Consider the following 15,978-nt stretch of genomic DNA (forward strand, 5'->3'; position numbering starts at 1 on the left):
TTTCCTTGTTCAATTATGCACTTTTTCTTTGTGTGGCTTTTAGGGAGCAACGTTTCCTGGTTTTTAATCGTATTATATTTTTTTATTAGGTTATAATGACGGATGGCAGGATTTTTGGCAGTGTTGCTTGTGTTGGCAAAAACATCACACATTTTATTGCCATTATGCTTCCGAAACTGTGCAATCCATGCAGCTTCATTCCAAAAAACAAACTTTTTTTTAAATTGCAATCATCTCCGATTTTTCCCCCTGGAAGCAAGCCCGGCTGTTACCACGGCAACCGGTCGGCCATCTTGGCAAAGGGCAGCATGACCTACGTGGCGGCCATGTTGACACCGGGAAAGGAACTGCCACCATCTTGGATTTCCCCTTCCATTCTGTACTATGAGATATGTCCATTTCCCGGGCGGTAGGGTGCACAGGCGCATAAGGGGTGGGGGAAAAAACCCCACACACTGTGGGGGCCATCTTTGTATAGGGCCAGCCTTGAAAGGTAGCAACGAGCGGCTATTTTCGTCAGCCGAGGCGTGAAGCTGTCTGCGCCATCTTTATAGCGGGCAGTTAAACTGGCAATTAGTACCGGAAATGAGATAAATTTGCCCCTTTTTTCGACTCTTTTCAGCCTGGGGAAGAGAGGGAAGGAAAGGATGGCCGGGAGAAAGAAAGGTTTGCCTGAAGGGGGGGGGGAATAAATACATATATAAAAAGGGCCCCCGCCCTCAACCAAAATGGCCGCGGCGGCCTCGCAAAGGAAGAGGCGGGCGGAAAGACGCCCTTCCTCTCCCCACCGAGAGGGAGGGGGGAAGGCGACAAAGAGGGGCGGGGGCGTGACGGACAAAGGCTGCGACGCCCGGAGGTGGAGGCGGCAGGTAAACCGGAGAGGGGTGGGGGGCGAATGGCAGCGGATTCCCTTCAGCCTCCCTCCCAAGGGAGGCCCTGGACCACCCCCCCGGTGGGGGCAGAAGGGAAGGGGAGGAAAGGGGGGCCGGGAGAGAGAGGGGGAGGGGGAGAAGTGAAGCACCCCCCATAAGTGTTGGGGCTGTGGAAGGGGGGGAACATATTAGCCTCATTTTGCTAATTATCTGCTCCCAAGCAAACCCTGCTTTTCTTTCCACCCCTAAATTTGATTTTATTCACCTGGGGCTCAATCCAGCCCAGGGTCTTTTATTATTGTTGTTGTTGTTGTTTCTTTAAAACCCTTCCACACACAAAAGGGTTTTCCATAATGTGTTCATATTTACATGCATTTATTTCTATTGTTGTTGTGATTTTGTTAGATTTTGACATAGTTGCATGTAGTGGTTCACTAGGGTTTTTTTAAATGTTATATTATAATATATTACCATATTTTTTCATGTACAGTACAATACTTTTGTCTAAAATCTTTAAATTGAAAATCGAGGTTTGTCTTATACAGGGACATAAAGAGTGGGTGGGGAGGGGAAGGGATCAAAGCGCTGTGATGGTTTCCTCTTTCCCCCTCCACTTTCTTCCAAAGAAAGTACTTTGATGTCTTGAGAATGACTGACGGTCGGATTCCAAAAGATCTCCTGTATGGAGACTTTGTGCAAAGAAAGCACCCCAGAGGGAGACCATAGCTGCGATACAAGGATCTCGGCAGCGGGATTTGAAGGCCTTAGGAATGGACCTCAACAGATGGGAAGCCTTGACCTCTGAGCGTTCAGCCTGGAGGCAGTGCATCACAGCCTCACCCAGTTTGAAGAGACCCTTGTCCAGCAGGCCGAGGCAGAGAGGCAGTCATAAAAGCAGCAAAACCAGGGAGCTGGACAGTGGAAAAATTGTCTTTTGTCTTCAGTGTGGAAGGGATGGTCCCTCTTGAATTGACCTTCTCAGCCACACTGGATGCTGTTCCAAGACCTCTGTTCAGAGCACATTATTATAGTCCCTCGAAACTGAAGGATGCCTACTACTAAATCTTTTGGGATGATTTTTTTCTGAAACTTTTATGTTGATCCTGGTTTCTAGGCCAGATTAGGAACTGTTAAATTTTAAATATTTTTAAATATTTATCCCCTTTTTCATTCTGTGTCATGTGACTCCCTGCTATGTGTCCCCCCCCCAATCAGTTTCTGGAAGGAGCCCCATTCAGTGGTCAAGGAAAGCGTGAAACAGCAGCTAAGGGGGAAAAAGCCAGAAATGAAGGAATAGGATCTGCCATAAAAATGTCTTAAATTGTTGTGCTTATTTCCCCCCCACCTCTATTTTATTTATTTTTGCATTTACTAAATTGCAGAAGTAATTATTTCCATCTCCAGGAGGTATGGGTGGACACATGATGACGGTTTGGAAATTTTGCTCCTAATTTTGTCATTTGCCTCTGTTTCATATCAACAGAAATTAGCCAATTTAATGGGCCTGTGCGAGAAGCTTTGAGGTCTTTCCACCACAATATATTGTATTTGGACCAGAGATGGTTCCGAAAGTTTTCCCATCAATTCCTTTTATTTCCCTTCTGAATTTTTGTTGCTCCTCATGCTTCACGTTTAGGTATATTCCTTTTTTTCCAAAGAGGCGGAGACCTTAGTTTTGTTACCCCTTGACATTTCCACGGTGTGAAGCTGGTTTTGTTTCTGGATGAGGCCCTCAATGGCCTGGGCAGGTTTAGCTGTGAGAAAAGAAGACTTAAGGGAAGAGAGGAGAGCACTTTTCAAAGACCTGAAAGGTAGTCCTTCGCAGGAAGGACAGGATCTGTCCTCCATCCTCCCAGAGTGCAGGACATGTCATCATGGGCTCAAGGGACAGGAAGCTGGATTTCAGCAGAATAGCAGGAAAAAAACTTAATTGTTAGAGCAGTACGACAACGGGACTCGTGACCTCGGGAAGGGGGTGAGCACTGCAACACTGGAGGCGTTCCAGAGAAAATTGGACCACCTTCGGTCAAATCTGATTGGATTTGAGTTCCTGCACTGAACGGGGGGGGGGGAGTTGGGCTGGATGACCTCAGAGGCCTCGCTTCCCCCTCCCGGATTCTAGGGTTGTCTGTGTCTCTGCAGGGCAAAGTTACAGCTTCTCTCTCTCTCCCTCTTTTCAGGGCCCAGCATCCTGAGGAATGCCGAAGAAGTTCCAGGGGGAGAACACCAAGTCGGCAGCCGCCCGGGCGAGGAAGGCGGAGGCCAAGGCTGTGGCGGACGCCAAGCGGCAGAAGGAACTGGAGGACGCCTTCTGGAAAGATGAGGACAAGCATGTCATGCGGAAGGAGCAGCGGAAGGTCAGGCGGGGGCTGGCCCTGCAGAGCAGGCCGGCTGCGTGGTTTCGTCCAGGTTTCTGAACCAGGGGCGGGTGGGCGGGGAGGGGACAAGTAGTGGAAAGCAGAACACCGACGCCGAGAGAGAAGGTGCCTCTGATTTCTAGGCCTCGCCATTTATAAAATATCCAATTTTAAGATGTTATAACACCAAAAGGAACCAAAAGCCCGGGGGGTGGGTTAAACATGTTTTAGGGTTTACGTGGCCAGTGTTTTTGTGCGCTACAGCCTGCTTCTCCAAACCACTCATGTGACTGCACCGTCTCTCTCTTGGGCTGATGGCAGCCCTCCAGAACTACAACTCCCAGCATTCCTAGCTGCCGGTTATCCCCCCCGCCCCGAGTCTCCATCTCGTGCCATCCGTAGGGCCTCCCTTTGCCCCGCTGTGGTCTGTGTCAGGGGTGGGCCACTGGTGGCCACCCATATATGTTGTCAGGTTGAGACTTAATGTGTCACCAGCATCTTTATATACAGTGTTCTTTTTCTTTCTGTATCTCTTTTCGTCTTTCCCTCTTGGAGTGAAAAACACAAGCTCACGATTAGTTTTTAAGGGCAGGTTTATACATGTTGGAGAGGACTCTCTCTGTCTTTTTAAAAATCTTTTAGTGACGGGGTGGATAAAAATCAATGATGTTAAAAAAATAAGTCTAAGTCATGGTTTAAATTTTTTAAAAAATATTTTTTAAAATTTAAGTTGTCATAAACAATATCTTGTTTTTAAAATCTAAAATCTGCATCAATTTGATTTAAATCAGATCCACTCTGGTTAGTGATGTGAATTGTCCAGGAGAAATAGCTCGCTTTGTGGATCATGCAGAGATAAACGGAATGGACATTCTGGTTTGTTCCGAAGAAAACAATGTGCCTTTTGTGTATGCGTGTGTGGGTGTGGGTGTTTTTTGCTGTCTCACTGGACAATGTTTTCGTATGTCGTTCTGAGTTTTGTCCCTTCTCTGGAATGTCGGAAATCAGGTTTTGCACCTTTTCTTGAGCCCTGAGCCATAGCTTTCCTTGCTGCAGTTTTCCACTCAGTTGAATTGTGGAACTCCCTGCCACCAGATGCTGAAATGGCTGCCAGCTTGGGTGACTTTCAGAGCGGCCCAGATAAATTTACAGGGTTGGGATGTCTTCAGGGCTGTTGTTCAGGACGCCTGGGTCCCCTCTGGTATATAATTTACTGGGGAGCGAGCGTGGGAGAATTCCGTAGTTCTCTTGAGGCTTGACCCCCTCTGGGAGAAAGTTTTCAGAGCAGACGGGGTCTTTTTGGGCCTGATCCGACCGGCTGTGGGGTTCTTTCGATGCTCTTGTATTACATTTGGCAACACGGCCATTTCTCGGTCTGGCCAGACGATGGCAGCAGCCGACAAGCAACCCCCTCCCCAGACCCGAATGCCGATTCCTGCCGCTCAGGCTGTGAGCGAGCGAGCGAAGGAACAAATAAAGGGCCAGGTTAGGCTCCCCTTCTGTGTCTCTGAGTAAACTCACCGGTGTCTCCTGTTCTACAACTTTCAGGACATTCCCTGCTCTTAATAGACCCCCTTTTTGCACCACCGCAGGAGGCATTCCTAATGCACAGATGCTAAAAACACCATGCCTTAGTCAGGGTCCAACTTGAGCCTCCTTCTGCAGAGATTTGGGGGCCGTTTTGCCAAGATTTGAGGTCACGGCACCCCAGGGTAAAGAGGGTCGGCAAAAGCATGACATCAGGCTTGCTTTCTCTCAGTTCTCTGCCCACCCACCCTCACCACCCCCGAAAAGGTGTCCTTAGATTCCATTTGGGGAAAGGATCCCACGCCTGACTTCAGCTGGTACCTGGCCGCGTTTTCCCGATCGCGTTTTCTCCCGTAGTGATCCGATGATTTCCCCTCCGTTATTTCCAGTTGCTTTGCGCTCCCCATGGGGGGGGGGAACTGGCAACCCGTTCTCTGGCCAAAGCCTGGCCTCATCCACCCTGCAGCTGCATCTTGAGAGCATCAGTGGTTGGGGCCGTGGGTCTCCTGAATCCACTTTCATCAGTGGATGCCGGGCTGCTCCACTCCGAGGCCCCCTTGTGACTCCCCAAAACCCGAGGCTGTACCCGGGGGGGGGAGGCAAATAGAGAACCAGTCGGAGATATAAAAGCTTAACTCCACTCTTCTCCATCCGGCTCAGGTTTCAGGCCCTCTGTGATATCGAACCGTCTCCCGGGGCATGGTGTCCCCTTTGCACTGAGCACCTGTCTTAATTTGCTAATGATCCCTGCCTCTATTTGGCACCGAGAACCTGTAGAGTTCTGTGTCTCTCGTCGGTCCTTTTATTCTCATTTTTTTCTTCCCCTCTCTCATGCTCTTCGCGTCATTCTCTCCCTCCTCCTTATCTGGACGTCTCTGTTCTTTTTCTCTTGCTGTCTATTGTATTTTAGCTTCCACTCCTTCCTTTTCCCCCTTTCTCTCCCATCTTATTCTCTTCCTCACATTTTAAAATGTTCATGAACAGTCTTTGGGTTGCTGTTGGTTCGACGTATGCTCTTCTTCCTGAGAGGAATTAATAATCCACACCAACCCCCACATAAAAACCACAAATTCCAAGTACAGTATGTAACTCGGAGCCTGAACCTAAGTATTTAAAACCTCATTAATATTTCAAATATTGAAAACCACAAGTGGTTGGTGCTGGAAATCCCAGATCAGAGGTGTCTTCTGAAACGAAATAAATGCAGTACAAATGAGACCGTTAAAACACTTCCCTTCGCCATCACTGAGTGGTGTATTTTTCTTGTGAATGCTTTCTATATCAAGCAGTTAAGGAATTCCCTCTTCTAACGACGAGTCCTCTATAACGTCCCTTTTTGCCCTCAGTCTCCTCCCTGTTTTACCTGTCCCTGGTTTGTGGAGGAGCCGAGTGACCCACTGTCGCAAGGGACTGACTCTTTCTCTCTTTCTCTTTTCTCCGTTTCTTCACGTGAAGGAGGAGCGCGAGAAGCGCCGCCTGGAACAACTGGAGCGTAAGAAGGAGCTCCAGCGCCTCCTGGAAGAGGAAGACGCTCAGCTGAAGGGGAAGGTGCCTAAGCCGCTCGTCCCGAGCAAAGTCACCCGAGCCCAGATCGACGAGACGTTGCGGAAAGAGCAGCAGAAGGAGAACGCAGACACCGGTAAGGAGGAGAAGTGCCTCCCCCCAGCTCCCCTTGAGGGGTAGCCCCTTTTTTGGGTGCGGGTGGATGCAGGAGCAGGTCGTCTCCTGGCCCAGCATGGAAGGCCATCCCCTTGCCCGTCCTGGCCTTTAAAAAAAAAAAGACTGATGTGCAAAAGTGTGTTATCTGGTCGCCTCTTCCTCTTCCTCCTCTCCAGCCGAGAAGCAGAAAAGCCACCTCGAGACGCCTTTGGAAGAGAACATCAACCGCTGTGTCCTGGAGGAAGGGGCGGTGGAGGCGCGGACCATCGAAGACGCAATTGCAGTCCTCAGGTGGGCCGGGGGGGGGGAAGAGCCTGATCCAGGGAGGGGGGGCAGGGTGTGTCCGTTCCAGACCCAAGCGCAGATTTTCTCCCCAAAGTGGGAGCAAAGAAGAACTCGCAAGCGGAGACGCCCCCGGCTTCTTTTCTGCCGCAGAGTTTGTAAAAAGGGCCGGGGGGACGACGACAGTGAGCTCCTCGGTGGAGATCCATTCATTTTGAACCTCTCATTTTAAAGTAAGATAACGCCTTGCCTGCCAGAGAGGCGTTTTTGTAAGCAGGGGTTTTGGCCATCCCCCCAGAGGAGGGTTGCGTTCCGGGAAGGCACCGGCGACCCGGTCTAACCTCTTCCCCTTCCTTGTCCCTCCCTTCAGCCTCCCCGAGGATCTGGACCGCCACCCGGAGCGGCGGATGAAGGCGGCCTTCACGGCCTTCGAGGAGGCCAACCTGCCCCGGCTGAAGCAAGAGAACCCCAACATGCGCCTCTCCCAGCTCAAGCAGCTGCTGAAGAAGGAATGGATGAAGTCCCCGGAGAACCCCATGAACCAGAGGCACTCGGCTTACAATAGCCACAAATGAGACTCGAGGGGGGAGAGATGGGGATTTGGGGTTGGGGGGAAAGGATGCCATTTTTCACCTCTCTTCTCCCCCTCCGCTGACCCAGGCGGGGTGCCTTGCTAGGCCGTTTTAAGGCAGAAAGGGTACAGATCTCGCCTCTTCCCTTTGTACCCCCCCATTCCCCCCCAAATCCTTCGCTTGGTTGTCTCCCCCCCCTCCACACACACACACTTGCTTTCTCTGAAATCGAGGGGCATTCTCTGTCTCCCGTTGGGGCTGTCCCTTCACCTGAGTTCAAGAAAACTCTTGAGGTGGCCCACAATCTGCCCACAGGATCCGGCCAGATGGGGTTTGTGTGTGTGACCTTTGGCGCTCTAGATGACTGGGGCCAACAACTCCCATCAGCCCCTGACCAGCACTAAGGGATCATGGGATCTGTGGTCCAGCACAAGAGGTCTTCCTCCCGGAAGTGGGTCACACGAGCATTACAGCGATCCCTTTCAAGGATCATCTAGGACTGTATGTTTTCTGGTGTTAACAGTAGATCCTTCAGAGTAAATTTTTTGTTTTGTTTTTGGCATAAGTCAATTTCCCCGTTTGCCAACGGAGAACCATTCCCCCCTGCCCCAGAAACGTTCGACCCCACACTCTCACACCCCCTTCTCTGCCTTCTTGGGTTATGCAAACTGTCATCAATTCCATCGGGACTCTCCAGGAAACCATGAACCACCTTCCTGACCACAGAAACATCGCCGGCGTGCACCTCTGGCTTGCGTGGGGGACATGCAATTTTTTAAAAAAATAGGAAATAACACCTTTTTTGCCCCGACCTGGAAACCCCAAACTCCCAAGGGAATAAAACATTTGAACTGTGCCATCTCTTTCTCTCTCTCTCTCTGTCTTCTTCAGGATCCATGCAAAACAGTTTCAAACAGGTGTCTGGAACAGTATGTGTGAAAAAAAATGCGATCTGACCCTTTTCTGGAAGAAAGTTCCTCTAGCTGTGTTGCCCTAAAAAATCCCCCACAAAAAAACCCAAAGAAATATAAGCTTTTCCCTCCTTTTGTTATAGTGGAGAGTTAAGATTTGTAGCTGGTTCTCTGAGTCAGTTGCAGTAGAAGCAAATGGTGTGCAGCAGCAGTTGGCCAGCACCTGTGCTGTGGCGAACCCCCTTTCTGCAAAATGACATACTTGTGTATGCAAACGCACCAAAAATTATCTCTTTAGTTCTTGCGATAATACATGTATATCCATTTGCCCACACAGAGACACACATGCAAAATTATATCTGCGTGTAGTATATGTCTTGTGTATATATATATTCCTGGCAAATTTAAAATAGCCTTAAAACATCTGGCCCCTCCTTAGGACGTCTTCTCCAGCCTAGAAGACCCGTGCTGGATGGAAAGATGTTCCTTGCATTGCTGGCAAACCATTCCTGTTCTCCTGCCAGATGTAAGTAAGGCTAATTCCATTTTTACTCATGTCGGTTCTCTTGTGAACAAAGCCATCGCTGGTGCCAGCAGGAGGTTCCTGTAAAAGAGCTGAAAAGCTGCTCAAACTGTGGGGTCAGGAAGCAATGCTTCTGGTGCCTCTCTCAGCTGGGAAGAGGGGGTGCCTGGAGCTGCTTTGTCAGGCATAAACCTTGGGGTAGTTTTGTGGATTGCGGGGGGGGGGGGGGTATTTCTTAAAAGCTGAGATTAGTTGCCTCTTGAGTCTTTTCGGTGTCCGTGGTGCTAAAAAGCCCAGGAGCCGCGACTGAGAGGCAAACGGGGCAACCCCGTTAACGGTCCGAAGGAGAACAGTGTCCTTCATTGGGTATAGACCAAATGGGAGATTTGGAGACCAACCCTAGAGTAGACCAGGCCTTGAGAGCTTTTTATTTTTTGGGCTTGCTGATAAAATGCCCACACCCGGCGTCTGCTGCTCCAGACCTGAGGGGCAGGACAGAGCCTCCAAATACAGAGGCAGTGTACCTTTAGGAAGTATGGTTTGTAGCCTTCAGGCTTCTGTGGGGCAGGGGAGACAGTCGTCCCTTCTCGGCATCGGTGGCTGTGGGTCCATCGCCCCCCCCCCGCGCTTTCTGCGGTTGCTGCTTTGTTCCCGTTCCTCTACCACGGCCGTTATCTTGGGCCTCCATCGATCAATCAGTCTTCCCCCTCCCTGCCTCCTGGCTGGCCAAGCATCCGAAGAGCGCCCTTGTCCTCCTTCTCGTCCTCTATTATCTCTCCCTTCCTGTGGGGGTGGCAGCTTTTGCTTTAGGTAGATAGAATGTGTTTCCACGTCCCCCCCCCTCGGAAAATAAACCGTCCACCCTGCAAAGGCCGAGATAAACAGAGGAGGTCCGATGCAGAGGCGGAAACCTCTAGGTTGCTGGAAGGACAACAGGGTTCTCCCTCCCCACCCCACCTCGTCCACTCTCCAGTGCCCCAAAACATTATTTTTTAGCTTAAAATGGTTTGGGAGTTTGGCCTTAAGAATGTCAGAAAGGCCCAGCCTTGCCGAAGCAAGCCAAAGGGGGTGGGTGGGTTTCCAGGTAGCCAGACAACCTAGTATTCTTGTTTCCTAGGAGGGAGAGTCAGGCATACCCAGAAATGGACCATGAAGGCAACACAAAGGGGCCCTTCTCCTTCCTCCTCTCCCCCCAGAGAGGGCATTGCTGCCAGGCTGCGCCAGCCGAGCTTGGTCCAGAATGTAATGTGACCGAAAACGGCTGGAATTTCATTGGGTGTGTGTGTGTGTGTGTGTGTGTTGAGTCCGCTTCGGGTTTTATTTTGAACTTTATCGAACCTATCCCAAGTGATGAAGCCCATTTGCCGGTTGGCGAAGGAAAGCCGGGTGGTTTGGCCTTGCCAGATGTTCAACGTGGCTTGCCTTAGTCCCTCCGGTTGAACGGCTGCTGATGTCATGTGAACACAGTGAGTGATTCGAGCTGAATCATCCTGAAGGAAAGGGTGTTTGCGGACACTCCTTCCCTCCATGACCAGCTCAGCCCGAAACCCTTGGTTGGCACTGTGAGGAAGGAAGCCAACCTGGAGAGGGGCCCATGAAGGTCATCTAGTCCAGCCCTCTACCAGAGCAGGAGGGCTTGAAAGAGAAAAGGGGACCGGCTAGATCTGTGGAGTGGGAGAGCACAGCCTTTTAGCCGTTCCCCTGGCAATACTGAACGGTAATCTCCTTGCCCTGCCCGTCTGCTTCCAGGGTCCTGTTCTAAGGCAAAGCGAAATGGCTGCCTCAGCTGGCGACAGGTGGGAGGTGGCCGCAAAACGCGGGGGGGGGGAAAGATCTGCATGCCCCCTAAGTGATCTGGCTGCCCTTCGGGATCCTCCACCAGCAGTCTTTTGCCCTTGGGACGGAAGACTTGGCCGTCTTGGCGCTCGCTTCAGGCAGCCAGATCTCGGGGAGGGGGGCGCCCTGGTGATGTTCGTAATGTTTCTCTGCAGCCCCCCCCCTTGGCAAAGAAAACCCCAAACCTCCTGGCGACCCCTGAGCCACGTGAGGATGAGGGCGGCTGATAGGAGTTGTGATCCAGCCTGGCAGGAGAAGCTTGAGGAAGGCCTGAAGCCAACGTTGGAGAGAAGGTGGCTTTGTTTTAAAAGAGCAGGTCCACCCACGGGGCTGAAAAGCGCCCGATGCCTGCTCTCTGTCTTCCTCTTCTCCCTGGTTTCCCCTTTTTTCCCCCTGTGGCAGCCAACCCCCCCCTCACCTCCGTGCACGTTTCAGTATTAGAGCAAACCCATCTCCCCCACCTCGGGAAGAGCTTCTGCTGCCATGCTCCCCACGGGTGTGTGTGTGGGGGGGACACCCGACCGTGGTGTCCCCCACCACCTCCACGTGCGGCAAAGTCTATTCATAGCAACAACACGGCTCGGAGCCACCTGCGCTTTTCTCCCAGACACCCTGCAGCGCCTCCCCCCCTTTTTCCCTCGCTCTTTCTCTGCTGCAGCCAACGGTGCAGAAATGTGGGCGGGTGGATCCAGGGGAACCCTTCGCCTTTGTGCAAAAATCCCGTGGTGGGTTTTTCATCTCCCACTCCGGGGTGCCCCCCAAAATCCTTCGTGAGGCTTGCAAGGGGAAAGGAAGGGTGTGTGTGTGTGTGTGTGTGTGTGTGTGTGTGAAAATGCACAGCCTATATGCTTATTTTAAAATATTTATATATGGAAAGGGGGGGAGGCTGCGCGGGTTTTCCCCTCCCCTTCCTCGATGAATGCAGGTTATTTTTAGCAAAGGGGATTCCCTCCTCCTTCTGTGCCTTCGTGGTTGAGAAGAGGTGGGAGGAGGAGAACCAGAAAGGGTAGCTAGGAAGGGGAAAAAAGAAAAGAAAAAAGAAAAACAGCACCACCATGACAGATGAATTATTGATTCTTTCATCTAGCAGGCTCTTCCCCCCCCCTCTTCTTTTGAAGGGGGGAAAAGAAAAGAAAATTAAAAAAAGAGAGAGAGAGAGAGAGAGAGAGAAAACTGAGCGTCGGGCAGAGACTGAGGAAGTGGTCCAGGCCTCTCGTGTCACCATGGCAACGGGGCATCTCTCTTTCTCTCTCTCTCTCTCTCTCTCTCTCTCTCTCTTTCTGCAGAGTTGGGGGAGGAAGGGAGAGGATGCGTGGGCGGTGGTGGTGGGTGAAAAAGGGGAGGGGAGGATAGAGTAAAAGAGAGAGAAGGGGGGAGAATCCCTGCTTAGCAGTCAAGTCACGAGGTCTGTCTGTGAGGAATCCTTCCTCGGCTGAGCCTGGGCTTCCCCCGAAACGTTTGTGGGGGCGGGCGTTGGGTGGCGGCCGCTGAGATGGCAGATTTCCTGAAATACTGTACAAGAGAGATGGAGAGACGGGAGGGATGGGGGGAGGAAGGCAAGGAAAAGGGGGGGGGACTCTTTCTCTCTCCCTTTTATTTCCTTCTTTCTTTCTCTATTTCTTTCATTCTTCCTTCTTTCCATCTATTCATCATCAGCTCCTTCCTTCCTTATTAAAAACCTGAACTGATGAGACCATAAATGATCAATCTTCCTTCCTTTCTTGTTTTCTTTCCTTCCTTCCTTTCTCTCTCCCTTCCTCCCTCATCAGCTCCTTCCTTCCTTCCTTCCTCCCTCCCTCCCTCCCAACCCAATGGCCGATTCAAGGCGAACCCCACAGCTGAAGTATTTTGAATCCCACCCTTTTTCATTTTCATATTATTGTGATCTTAATGTGTTTATTCTTTTGTATTTGGTTTTAGTGCTTTTTCGTTGTTGCTGTCAACCGCCCAGAGGGGCCTTGGCAGCCCCAATGGGCAGCATATAAATAGAATAAATAAATAACATAAATTTCCCGGCCCTTTTCTTCAAAAAAGGAACCCACACACCTCTGGCTGTTCTCTCATCCTAGCCTTCTAGAACTGGAAGAGACCCTGCGGGTCATCTAGACACTCACCCTTTCTGCCCTCACCAAGAGAAAAGAAGCCATCCCAAAGAGGTGTTGGTGGCCACCCTCCAGAACTTGCAGGCTGAAGCGTTTTTACCTCCCTCTGCCTCCAGAGGAAAACAGCCGTGAATGGCCTGCAGATGGGTCTGGATGCAGTCGTCCCTGCTTGATCCCTGGTCCTCTCCCCTCCTTTCCTCCCATTGTCCCTCGCCCTCCAAGGTAGGCCAGCTGGCTCCTGAGATCTGCCTTCTTCCCTCCCCAGTGGGTTGCCCGGGAATCTCGCACGGTCCAGAGAATGGGGGGAAGTTCGGCTGGCTATGATTTGACTCTCATGGCTTTTCCTTTTGTTGACAGGGCTGTCCTTTAGAGTCAGGAACATTTTATCCCCCCCTGTTCTAAAAAACACACACCCCATCCACACCGCGCAGCTCTCCGGAAAATGCCCCCTTTTGACCTTCTGGCTCTCGGGCATGGCCACCGAGCCCTGGGAAGCCCATTTTCATGCCTTCCCACAACCTCCGTGCAGGCACGGAGGCAGCGGCGGGCGTTTCCCTCCCCCCCCGGCTCACAAAGTTCCTTTTAAAAAAAGTAATTGTTCGTGGTGTGCACGGCAGTGTTTCCAAAGCAAATTGTGTTCTCAGGCACCGCTTGCCGCCGGGCATGAAAAGATTGCCACTCTGTGTTAATACCTTTAAAAGCAAAATAAAAATTGCTCACGGCTTCTCTTTTTTATTTTCGTGAAGCGCTCACCGTTAATGATGGAGTTCGGAAACCGACGTCAGATTTCTCCCACAACTGCCCCTCGGAAGCAGCATTCACAAGTGCCTGGGTGTGATTCTGAAACTCATTTTCACGTGAGGGCCCTCAACATCTCTTGGATCTGTCTCTTTACCTTTTTTCCCTCCCTTTACACCCATGTAGACCACAAGCTCTCCCACTCAACCCCCCTCCCTCCATTTCCTCTCTCCTTCCTCTTCCTCAACCAGGAGACTGGTGATTCCCAAAAGCGTGCACAGTGTTTGATTCGAGGTGGCGGAGGGTTATTATGATTAGTTTTCTTGTTGACCTTGTGTCGATTTTGGGAATCCTCTCTTTGGATTCCCCTGACTCTCCCGGTTTCTGCTGGGTTGCAGGAAAGGTGGCATGTGGGGCGGGGTGGGGGGCCGGGAGAAAGGGGAGAAAAAGAAAAACACGCCAACCTGGGTAGATTCTCACCCGCCTCCTTGCCCCCAAGCCTTCTGTCTCCGTTCCGGAGGTGGATTTCCCCTCCCTACTCCGTTCTCCCAGGGAAACCCCTTTGCCAGGCAATTAAGATCAAGAGAGGAAAGCGAAGGAGGGAGGGAGGGAGAAGAGGGAGGCAGGAGGGAGACACACATACACACACAAACACATTGAGCTCTGCTTTGCTTTTGTCCTTCACTTGCAGGAAACCGAGAGGCAGCCCAGCCAGGGCGGAGGCAGCTGACAGCCTCTCGTTGGCCCGCTCTTGGCTCTTTATTTATAGACGGGGCTCCTTTGGCCGGAGGGGAGCTGAGCAGGAAGGTTCCCCCAGACCCACTGGCTGCAGCCACGCGACGGGGAGGACCAGGAGGGAGAGACCCGGGAAGGGGCTTCCTTCTGGTGTGGTCCTGGAAAAAAGGGAATTAATTTAAGAGAAGATGGAACAGCCACCGCCTCTTCACCTTCTCCCTGCTCCAGGTAAGTGGAACCCTCTCATCCTTATGGGTTTTTTTGGCACCGCTGCCAGCTGGAGTGGGTATTGGCTAGAGGATCCCTGCCTTGACTTCCCAGGGAGTCCAGAAGTTGTGTCTTGGGGGGGGGGGCGGAAGAGGGAGGGTTTGGCCCTGAAACCGAACCTTGATGTCCACTTCCCTCCGTCGTTTTCCAGGGAACGGCTTTCTGGGGTCTGGAGGAGTCATTTCCTGACCCAGGCTGGAGGCACCCCCCCTGGACAATTCCCAAGTTCTGGCCCATTGCCTCGAAAACAAAGGAAGGTGCTAGTCCTCATGGTTCTGGGTTGGACCACATCTGTTGGGTGTCAGGTGTGGCCCCTTCCCAGCCTCACCGGGAGGCACTGCCAGCGGGCTGAACTGGGATCTGAAGGTTGCAAACCCCCTTGTTCCAGTTTAAATAGGAAAATGCTTTAGGTGAAACCATTCATTTGCTGCCAGCCAGTTAAGGGTGACCTGGCACAGCCGGGTAGGGGTGTGTTTGGAAGATTTGGCCTCCAGGGCCTTTGGTAGTTCTTCTTGGAGGTGCTGCAGATTTGAGGTGGGAATGTCTGGGCTCAGAGCAAGGAATCTCACCCCCAAGCCCCGGCTGTTCCCCTGAAAACAGAGTAAGATCGCTGCCCTTATGGTCGGGAGGAAGACATTAGAAGAGGGACTCAGGAGATGGCCAGATGGTCGGGGCTGGTCTTCCCGCCACCCGCTCGGTGTCGTCCGCTGTGAAAAGCAGCATTTCAGCCAGGCTGGTGTATAGGGAATTCTTTCCCACTCCTGCCTGGAGATGCCGGGATTTGAACCCGGCTCCTTCGGAAAAGGCCGAGCAGTCACAAGCCCACCGTGCTAAAAACTCTGGCCTGTGGCCCCACCTTGGTGGCTGACCTGCCCCCCCCCCCCGGACTGGTTTCTGCCAAAGGAAGCCACGCCGGACCTGCTGATTAGAAACTGGGGAGGGTTGAGCCGGGGGGGGTCCCATTTCTTTCGGTCTGGCACCAAAGAAAAAGATGTGTTTTTTGGGGTGGGTGGCTTTGTGGCTGCCCCGGTTGGCCCTCGCTTGCTGGACTTCTGGTCTGCACAGGGTGGTGGCCGCATTTGAGAGATCTTTTGGGTTAAGGGGAGGGAGGAGGCATGGCGTGGCCTACAAGGGGGGACAGGAGACAGGGCCTGGGGGGCCCCAAGGCCAGGTGAAAACCAGATGTGGGGCAGAGCTGATTTTCTCCCCAGGAGCCGAGTCTCAAGAGAAGCAGATCAGCCTTTTAGAAAGGGGAGGAAATCTGTACCCTAAGCAAGGGAACGGTGGTGGTACGAAGGATTAGGACCCCAGAGGGCTGGATTTGGCCCACCAGTGGAGGGGGTGGTGGTGGAGAGGTGGCCAAATCCCTTACCCCCACCCTGAAATGTTCCTTTTCTCCTGGCGAAGGTGGGCAGAAGGTGGCCGGATGGCTCCACGTAGGTGGAATGGCTGACCATTAGCCGGTGGGCCACTTACCCACCTCACCCCCCCCCCAAGCTGTATCCTGAGATGCTAGGCCAGAAGCTAGAATGACGTTCTGTGGGAACGAGGAAGAATCGTCTTTCTTTTCATCCTTTTTTTATAGAGTTTACCAGCA

General features: G+C 51.9%; 2 protein-coding genes across 5 annotated transcripts in view; both read left to right on the forward strand.

The window, feature by feature from the left end:
* Positions 1–712: 712 nt before the first annotated feature.
* CCDC124 (coiled-coil domain containing 124) lies at positions 713–8,125 on the forward strand. Of its 2 annotated transcripts, none has more exons than XM_020780918.3 (5): positions 713–869; positions 3,053–3,229; positions 6,212–6,395; positions 6,592–6,706; positions 7,068–8,125. In XM_020780918.3, the coding sequence occupies exons 2-5, from the start codon at positions 3,071–3,073 to the stop codon at positions 7,270–7,272; spliced, it is 663 nt and encodes a 220-aa protein (XP_020636577.3). In that variant the 5' UTR covers positions 713–869; positions 3,053–3,070; the 3' UTR covers positions 7,273–8,125. The 2 variants fall into 2 exon arrangements, with proteins under 2 accessions (XP_020636577.3, XP_072834104.2); XM_072978003.2 differs by lacking the exon at positions 713–869 and adding an exon at positions 1,232–2,683.
* Positions 8,126–8,568: 443 nt separating this feature from the next.
* Positions 8,569–15,978, forward strand: part of KCNN1 (potassium calcium-activated channel subfamily N member 1) — a 33,711-nt gene continuing 26,301 nt past the window's right edge. For 2 of the 3 annotated variants that reach the window (XM_072977993.2, XM_072977995.2), the window contains exons 1-3: positions 8,569–8,706; positions 13,388–13,498; positions 14,071–14,342. The gene's annotated coding sequence lies outside the window, so the exon portion shown is untranslated. The remainder of the gene's footprint in view (positions 8,707–13,387; positions 13,499–14,070; positions 14,343–15,978) is intronic. The other variant, XM_072977994.2, reaches the window with a different exon arrangement.

Source organism: Pogona vitticeps, chromosome 7, assembly GCF_051106095.1.
Source record: "Pogona vitticeps strain Pit_001003342236 chromosome 7, PviZW2.1, whole genome shotgun sequence".
Taxonomy (NCBI): domain Eukaryota; kingdom Metazoa; phylum Chordata; class Lepidosauria; order Squamata; family Agamidae; genus Pogona; species Pogona vitticeps.

What these genes read in the sequence shown, in the direction of transcription:
- CCDC124 (XM_020780918.3), top strand. Translation starts at nt 3,071, where the DNA reads ATGCCGAAGAAGTTCCAGGGGGAGAACACCAAGTCGGCAGCCGCCCGG. An exon ending in TGCGGAAGGAGCAGCGGAAG is followed by an intron (nt 3,230 to 6,211) that starts GTCAGGCGGGGG and finishes CTTCACGTGAAG; the next exon opens with GAGGAGCGCGAGAAGCGCCG. An exon ending in GACGCAATTGCAGTCCTCAG is followed by an intron (nt 6,707 to 7,067) that starts GTGGGCCGGGGG and finishes CCCTCCCTTCAG; the next exon opens with CCTCCCCGAGGATCTGGACC.